General features: G+C 50.2%; 2 protein-coding genes across 2 annotated transcripts in view; both read left to right on the top strand.

Moving 5' to 3' along the window:
• LOC140331800 (uncharacterized) overlaps window positions 1-2,076 on the top strand; it is a 6,894-nt gene extending 4,818 nt beyond the window's left edge. Inside the window, exon 4 of the mRNA XM_072413101.1 lies at window positions 209-2,076. Within this exon, the coding sequence (XP_072269202.1) occupies window positions 209-1,305 (1,097 nt within the window). The 3' untranslated portion in view covers window positions 1,306-2,076. The remainder of the gene's footprint in view (window positions 1-208) is intronic.
• A 2,222-nt stretch (window positions 2,077-4,298) lies between these two features.
• Window positions 4,299-7,757, top strand: LOC140331817 (zinc finger protein 92-like). The gene is made up of 4 exons (XM_072413134.1): window positions 4,299-4,449; window positions 4,745-4,871; window positions 7,038-7,130; window positions 7,621-7,757. Exons 1-3 carry the CDS (start codon window positions 4,423-4,425, stop codon window positions 7,109-7,111), a joined length of 228 nt encoding a protein of 75 aa, XP_072269235.1. The 5' UTR covers window positions 4,299-4,422; the 3' UTR covers window positions 7,112-7,130; window positions 7,621-7,757.
• Window positions 7,758-9,046: the final 1,289 nt, after the last annotated feature.

Below are 9,046 nucleotides of genomic sequence, written 5' to 3'. Positions count from 1 at the left end.
GGGGCAGGTGGACAGGCACACGCAGGTAGGTGGGGAAGGGGGCAGGTGGGTGGGGGAGGGGCAGGCCACCTGCAGGTGGGAGGGGTGAGTGAGATGGAGAAGGAGCGGTAGGCTCGGCACAGGTTGGGAATTCTTCCCCTATGTATAGCTGGTGTAGTTATTTTTTAGCTCTTGTAATAACTTTATTTGTCCTCTGTTCTGCCCCCAGCCAGTCCCCGGCTACATGCCGCCGAGTTTTCTCTGATGTCACCACTGGTCAGCACCTCCCCAGCCCAGCTGTCTTTTGTTATGTCAGATGGGGACAATGAAGAGCAGGATATGGATGTCACTCCTTCAGCCACTCCAACGGTCACCCCGGGTATCACAATTAAACCTTTTCCAGAGACTTGGTCAGCCAAGGATGCGGCCACATTGGTGACAACGCCAACCATCCTCCAAGCCCAGCAGACCATTGTGGCAGCCACACCGCAGATCCTAACTGTAAAGCAAGAAGTGTTACCGACACAGCCAATCACAGTCCCAGCCCGCTGCGAATCTCAATGCTCCACAGTCTCCTCCCCCGAGGGATCGGTATCCAATGTCACCACCCCCGCAGAATGGAATGGAGACAACCCAGCACCCTCAGACGCCTGCGACAACACCGAAATATTAAAACTGAAAGTGGAGGATGAGGAGGATGACAGCCAGGACCCCGGAAAGAATTCCCCTCTCCCGGAGAGCCAGGATGAATGGGAAGGACAGTCGGCATCTCCACAGCCCAGTGAAAATGCTGCAGATGACTCCATGCCTTCCACCTCTTCCCAGGATGGAGACCCCTCCTCTGGCACCGATCTTCCTGCCAACGGGGACTGCTCATGCGAGGCCAGCAATGGCAAGGACGAAGTGAAGGCCAAAATGCAGAGACTTTTGGAACTGGAGGAGCGCTGGGACCGGATGTACGACCAGGAGCTAGGCATATGGGAGGAGGAGAGAACCCGACAGCAGCAACAACGAGTACAAGACAGAGAGCTGCAGCAACAGCTCCTCAGTGTACTCACAGACATTCGCGATGAGCTGCGACAGCTCAGACAGGACAGAGCCGCCGCACGGCAGAACCAATCTGCTGCTAACGGCTCCCCGTCCAATACTAAGGTGGAGGAAGATGAAAGTCCCAAAGCTGCTCCTGAAACCCCCAAGTCACCTGACCAGCCGAGTACCCCGGTTTCAACAGGAAAACGCAGAGGACGTCCGCCGCGGCACATGAAACCAGCCCCTGAGCCCGTGCGCTCCATCCGACCAGCTCCAGGACCTTCCTCCAAAAGCTGAACTCCGCTCTGCTCCTTGTGGGACTGTGCTAAGTTTAGCCTTCCATGCATTGGCTGCAGAGATTATAATCCCACCCACCTGCCAGCATTTGGGGGAGGGAACCACACTGGAAAGAGGAGGGGCTTATTCTCCAAATGAACTGTCCTGTCCTGCTATGTTCACAGCCTCAGACTGTATAGTCGTCCGTTTGTCTGACCGCGGGAGAGGCGGTCCCATAGTCACATGACCTCAGGCTGTGCGCTTTTCTGGGAATGGGGTGTTTTGTATAGAGAGTCGGGGGAAGGAAGCGGGGAAATATAAAATATAGTTCTATTTTTCTGATATCCTTTAGTTATGTTAATGACAGAGTTTTCCCTCGTTTTTTTTTCTGGCGTCGGATAGGCCAGAGAGGGCGCGGGAGGTTGTTGAAGTTATTTTGCTTAGAGGGGCGCTGTAGTGGGAATGAAAGTTAGGTTGCGCTCCATAGGCGTCACTGTTTTTGTTTTTTGTACGAAGACGGAACGCTAGACAATTAGCGAGAAGAAACTTAAGTGGCCGTTTGTTCACTTTTTTCAAAAATAACTTTTTTTTTTTTTTGGTTGATTTTGGTTCCTGCTGATCCAAAGAACATCCCGCCGGGGCCCGAATGTCACCTATAAATGTTTATTTCGATCCGGGGACCATGGCGCGTGAAATGAAAGGACCAGGCCGGGGGATGGGAAGTTTGATTTCTCAGCCGGTGGTTGAACATTTTAGGTTTTTCATGCAATAAATAAATTTTTATGAAATAATTTTCCAGATTTGTGTGATGGTAATTACAAAAGAGAACCTGTCCCCTCTCAGCTTGGATAGGTGAATGTTCAGGCCTAGCCGGGATATACAGGCGGAGCCATTCTTTAATTTGTATCGTGATCCTGCCAGGAAGCAATGCTCTTTCTTTCCCCCATCATCCCCCAATGATGATCTTCAATGGTGACTACAAAGGGCCCTTTCATTACACATTATGCTGGCATGGGCTGCTGTTGTCACCATTAGGAGAAATGCCATGCAGAGTGTAGACAGGAATTGGCTGTACAGAGGGTGAGGAGATCCGCAGATGTTTTTCCTCTGATCATTTTATGACACACAGAGACAACTTGGGGCACTAGTTAGAGATCAGTTCTATGGCCAGTCAGTTTAGGTTTACAATGTAAATGCTGTTCTATGAGGGCAGAAACCAGCGCCCTCGTGTGTTGGGTCACATGGTGTCACAACCTTTGGTTTCTGTAGCATGGAAAGATTTGTAATTGGGTAAATTCTTCACCTACAATAAAAACTGTTTGTGTTGCTGCACGTCTCATACCTACTCGTGTATCATGCCATGAATCATGAATTGACCTCGCAGCGATTGGAGCTTCTGTGCCCTGACCCCACAGAGAACCCCACCTACCCCCCCCCCCTTGTGGCAATCGGATTGTAATGCAGCTCTGTGAATATAAAAGCTTGGCCCCGCCTCCTCACCTTTACTATTGGCCAGTAAGGTATTCTTCAGACTGGTGGGCCAATAGCGGATAGTCCTAGTTCTTGATAGAAAAAGCTGCATTCATATTGGTGTAGCAGATTGGAGTGACCTGGAGGAGCCAATCAGCTTGTTGAAAGCTAAGGAGGAACCCTGTAAAAAAAGATTTGGGGGAGAGGGTGACACAGGGGATAAATATATGTTTATATATATATATTTCATGTGACGTGTGTAGTGTTATATGTCCGATGTAAGGACAATGCACGCACTTTTCCTATTTGAGTAGACAGACTCCATCTTCCTTGGAGAGCACTCAATAATCGGTCCAGATAGAGGTGCAGGAAATCCTGTCCCTGGGGGGCACGAAATTGGTGGTATGTATCATCAAGTAGTATTGTGACAACCCCACCCCTGAGGAAAGCATATCTGTTCTGTAAGACCCTCCCTTAAGGACTTATCATTAGGATTATTTTTCAGATAAATGCGTGGAAGCCCCACCCCTGAGGATTATACAATAAATCATTGGTCACCAACCTTGGCGGACCACTGAATTTGCCGGCTCTGGACCGCGCCTGTGTGGGGAGCCGGTTGTCACTTTCCCTTTAGTGATGTCATAATTTGAACCTGCCCACTTTCCCATCGCAGGTCTGAGCCTGAGACACAAGCTGCCCACTGTCCTGAGCCTGAGATCTGTATGGGGGACATGGTCTGTGGCTCTGGCCGGTGTCCCCCAGCGTTCTTCTGACCTACTTGGTGTTGCACTGGATGGTGACCACTGCAATAGGTGGTCTGTATGGTCAGACAGAGATGTGGAGGCCCCACCCCTGAGGAATGTACAATAGATGGTCAGATAATGATGTGGAAGCCCCACCCCTGAGGAATGAACAATAGGTGATGGTTGGAAACCCCACCCCTGAGGAATGAACAATAGGTAATGCTTGGAAATCCTACCCTCGAGGAATGTACAATAGGCAGGTAATGATGTGGAAGCCCCACCCCTGAGGATGTCTGGTGTTTCATATAGGTGCTGAGGCTGCCATCTAACCACAGGGCCTCCCCATGAGATGACTGTCTGGTTGGCTGGATACACGTGTTCCTGTGGCCCCATGTACGCCAGTCATACGTGTTTACATGTACACCCTGTACATTTAAACACGTATGACCGGCGTACACGGGGCCACAGGAACACATGTGGAACAGAGGATGGCTGCCATGCCTCAGCTCCAGGAAATGTCGTTGTTCTGGCTGTCAGACACATCGGATCCTCATCCAGGTCACCGGGGGCCGCACACGGCCAGAGGGGTGGCATTTCCCAGCAGTGACCCCTATATACCCCAGTCACATGATGCGGAGGATGGGGATGAGGCCCTGAAATGTAGGGGGATGGGACCATCAGACCAAATGATGTTGGTTTCCAGCTTTGGATGAGCAGCAATTAAACTTCCGGGTCTCTCTGTTTCCATGGTGATCGCTACACATTCTACTTCCGGTTTTGCAGTCACAGCCTGCTGCGCCCTGCATATGTAGAGCCAAGAGAAAGTGGGCGGTAACTACCGCCAGCGCTCCTCCCACTCCGGACGCGCTGATTGGCTGGGGTGAGGTGCATGCCGGGAAGGTTCGGAGCTTAGTCAGTCAGCGGAATGGCCGAAGTGAGATCGGGAATGTCGGTGAGAGAAATGACCGGGAGGGGGCGGGTTACCGGGTGTGGGAGAAACCCGGGGGAGGGTGACCGGGTGTGAGAGACCCCGGGGGGGGGGGGAGGAGGGGAGCCCTGGCACAGTGTGGGGGTCTCTGGCCGGGTTGTTACATCTATGAAGTAATTTTGCCCCGCCCACACACTGAAGTGTGAATTTGTGAACTACAACTCCCATCATCCCCCTTCCTATGTCACATGACAGGGCATATTAGGAGGTGTAGGTACCGCGGCTCGGTGTAATTCTCCTTTGGTGTCGCCTCCTGCAGGTCGTCCAGGCGTTTGATGAGGTGGCGGTGTATTTCTCAAGCAGCGAATGGCGGAGTCTCAGCTCCTCCCAGCGGGAGCTCTACAGGAGCGTCATGAGGGAGACCTACCAATGTATGCTGGCTGCAGGTAAGGAGCCCCGCCCACTGCTCCGCAGGTAAGGAGCCCCGCCCACTGCTCCGAGGGTAAGGAGCCCCGCCCACTGCTCCGCGGGTAAGGAGCCCCGCCCACTACTCAGCTGGTTAGGAGCCCCGCCCACTGCAGCGCAGGTAATAAGCCCCGCCCACTGCCCCGAGGGTAATGAGCCCCGCCCACTGATCTGAGGGTAGGGAGCCCCGCCCACTGCTCCATAACAGGGGGCTACCTATATGTACCGCCCACCCACATCGCCTACCAATGTATGCTGTCCGTAGGTGAGGAGCTCCGCCCCCTCTATGTAGCGAATAGCAGACTCCCTGGAATCCTATTAGCAGGCGCCATGGCATGAGAGGGGTCTGTGTGAGGCAGAGCAGCTGATTGGCTGGCAGTGTCGCCTTTTGGAAGTCGCACAGTATGAGAAGCTTGGGAATTTTACAAATCTGAATCTTTTATTATTAAATCTTATTGTAAACTAGCTGATTACCCGGCGGTGCCCGGGTAACTGGGGCTTCGAGTTGGCAGAGTTAGACTTTCCCTTCTTTGCAGCCAATACCAGGGGACTCAGATTTAAACTTCTTGGCTTGACAGTTATGCAGTCCGTGGTTGTCTGGCTCTTTCTCTCATTTCGTGTACTCGGGTCTCACGCTGTTGTACTGTCTCTGAATCTCTAGATGTAGTAGCCCTAACTCTCTTATTCTGTAGTCGGGCCTCATGCTGTTGTACTGTCTCTGAAGCTCTAGATGTAGTAGCTCTATCTCTGTTATCCTGTAGTCTTGTGTCATGCTGTTGTACTGTCTCTGAAGCTCTAGCTGTAGTAGCTCTTTTTCTCATTTCCTGTAGTCGGGCCTCATGCTGTTGTACTGTCTCTAAAGCTCTAGCTGTAGTAGCTCTTTTTCTCATTTCCTGTAGTCGGGCCTCATGCTGTTGTACTGTCACTGAAGCTCTAGATAAAATAGCTATTTTTCTCATTTCCTGTAGTCGGGTGTCACACTGTTGTACTGTCTCTGAAGCTCTAGATGTGGTAGCTTTCTCTCATTTCCTGTAGTCTGGTCTCACGCTGTTGTACTGTCTCTGAAGCTCTAGATGTAGTAGCCCTTTCTCTCATTTCCTGTAGTCGGGTGTCACACTGTTGTACTGTCTCTGAAGCTCTAGATGTAGTAGCTCTTTCTCTCATTTCCTGTAGTCGGGCCTCATGCTGTTGTACTGTCTCTGAAGCTCTAGATGTAGCAGCTCTCTTGCGCAGCGTGGCAAGTCTTCTATCTGTCTTTGGGATTTTCTTGTCTACCGTGTTTCATTTTTTTTGCATTTGATTGCACCTGGCCAATGCCCTTACGTTTTCTGGAAGGCATTATTATAGGCTAGACATTTGTAAAAAAGTCCGAAAAAGGTATGTAAGCAAAAGGCACACTGTCACTGAGCAATACATACACACATACATCCAAATATAGCTCTGACATATAGCACAGCGCTGTACAAAGATGACAGGTGCACATGAGTCTCCGTCATACGTATGGCAAGTTTGGTTGAAATGTCTCCATGTGTTTTGGAATGATGGTGGAACACACACCTTACCTACATCCAACTTTATATATATATAGATGATGACGATTGTAAAACATGGCATGGATCTCCCAGATGCCCCGCCCACACCTTGGCACACTGAGATGGTTTCCTCCATGGTTCTGCCAGTGTTGGGGTATCATTGTGGTAATATCAGGTCATTGGTTGCTGACGTGTTTCAAGGTTTAGCTGCACACAATCCAATGTCATAATGGCAACTCGCAGCCGGGGGAGGGGGGCTATGGACGTGGCAAGGTCTGGGGCAGAGAATGGCAGGACCAAGCCCAGATTATAACACAGTGATACCCCGGGGGGCTCCAGTGAGCCAATCGAATGAGGATTGACCTGGACTTTCTTTATTACCACCACAATCAGGGGGTCCTCAGGGGTCCGAGCTGTATTGGTGGTCCCCAAATTATAAGTAAAGATTTGCGGGGGCCTGCAGGCTGAAGGTCCTCTGTGATTGGTTATGTTACTGCTTCTATTGACCTGGGCTGTGATAGGCTGAACACATGGGGCTCTGGGGGGGTTGCCCAGTAAGTGGGGTATTTCCTCCAATGTCCTCCCTGCCCTCAGCTTTTTTTTGTCCTCTCGCAGGTTGTCACATACAGAAGCCGGAAATCATCTCTCGGTTAGAAGATGGCGGAGACCCCTGGTTAGAGGAGGACTGAGATGGAAGCACCTGGCTGGGTGAGGATGAATCTTTTTTTCCCTGGGGTCACCCTTACAGATAACCAAAAAGATCATTGGTGTCACCTAAACTGACCTGAGAGGTGCAAACTGCTGAGGGAACCTCTACCGCCCTCTAGAGGAACCCTGAGTGAGAAACTTTGAATTAGATAACACAGTCTCCGCATTTTTCTTCCTAATAGGAAATGTTTTTGGTTTCTCTGTATTTGTTTTGAACGATATCAGACGCTCTGCTGTATGAGCCAAATCCTAAAACCAAACTCCTGCCAAGAGAGAACAAAGAACTGGCATGAATTCCTTACATTGGAGAAATTTCACTTCCTGTTGTCTGTGTATAGAACAGGAAGTAAAGACAAATCTCCTGGGCCAGATAAATTTGGTCCGAAGAGTTCTAACCTGTCCTTTCTGTTCTCAGAATTTGGATTTATAATTTGTAACATATTGTGTTGTGTTGATGAATAATTTTGCTTTTGGATTTCTCTCTTGGTAGACGGATCTGTTAAGAGGGAAGTTGGAGACTAATGCGATAATCTGGAGCTCAGGGAAATCCTTCATCATGAAGATCTGGCCCGTGATTTGCTGCTATCGGGAATAAAGATGGAGGAAGAGACGCCAGAGTTCCCCAATAATAATAATGTCCCATCTGCTGTGACCCCTGAAGATAAATCTTTTATATGTTGTCACTTAGAGAAAAACTTTCAAACCGCTGAGAGGCATCAAGAGTGCTGCAAGTTCAGGAGACCCCAATCAAGCTTCTCTGATAGAAAGTTCCAGGCTCCTGTGTGTGACCGGCCTGACAAGGGGGCGGCAGACATCGGGCGGCCATACAAGTGTCCTCTGTGCCATAACACCTATACCCAGAGCTCCACCCTCACCAAGCACCTCAAGACACACACAGGGGAGCGGCCTTATCGATGTAACGTCTGTTCCAAGCATTTTATTCAGAACTCCGACCTGGTCAAACACCTTCGTACCCACACGGGGGAAAAACCCTACTGCTGCTCCGTCTGTGATAAACGCTTTGCAGAAAGTTCCTCTTTAATGAAACACAAAAGGACGCACAGCAGCGCGCGGCCTTATCGCTGTACTGAGTGTGCCAGGAGCTTCACCTCCAGTACCATCCTCGTCCGGCATATGGCTACTCACACGAAGGTTTCCAACAAAGCCCAGAGCAGATTGGGGCCCAAACGTGAGAAATTTCCCACCAAGGATTCGCCTTTTATCTGCACTCACTGCTAGAAAGTTTTCAGGCATCGCTCGTCGTTCATTCGGCACCAGCAGGTGCATTCGAGGCAGAAAACCTTCCAATGTCCGCAGTGCAAGAAAGCTTTTAACCAAAACTCCAACCTGAAGAAACATATGTGGACCCATTCCGGAGAACGGCCTTTCCAGTGCCAAGAGTGCCACAAAGGTTTTATTCAGAGGTCGGATCTGGTGAAACATCAGAGGACGCATACGGGTGAACGTCCCTATCGGTGCGCATTCTGCCAGAAGACATTTGCTGAACAATCAGCTTTGTCCAAACATCAGAAGATTCATAGCAAAGATCGACCGTACAAATGTACCGAGTGCGGCAAAGGTTTTATTCAGAGGTCGGATCTGGTGAAACATCAGAGGACGCATACGGGTGAACGTCCCTATCAGTGCGCATGCTGCCAGAAGACATTTGCTGAAAAATTGGCTTTGTCCAAACACCAGAAGGTTCATAGCAAAGATCGACCGTACAAATGTACCGAGTGCGGCAAAGGTTTTATTCAAAGGTCCACTTTAATAATGCATCAGCGGAGCCACACTGGGGAGCAGCCATTTAAATGTCCTCTGTGCAATCGGCGCTTTATACAGAGATCCGATCTTTTGAGACACCAGAGAGTCCATGCCAGACAGCAGAGCTCCTCTGTGGGAAGCTCGGCCCATGG

The sequence above is a fragment of the Pyxicephalus adspersus genome, chromosome 5, assembly GCF_032062135.1.
Source record: "Pyxicephalus adspersus chromosome 5, UCB_Pads_2.0, whole genome shotgun sequence".
NCBI lineage: Eukaryota > Metazoa > Chordata > Amphibia > Anura > Pyxicephalidae > Pyxicephalus > Pyxicephalus adspersus.
Note: the sequence above shows the minus strand (reverse complement) of the source record. Positions and strands in the feature narration are given on the sequence as shown.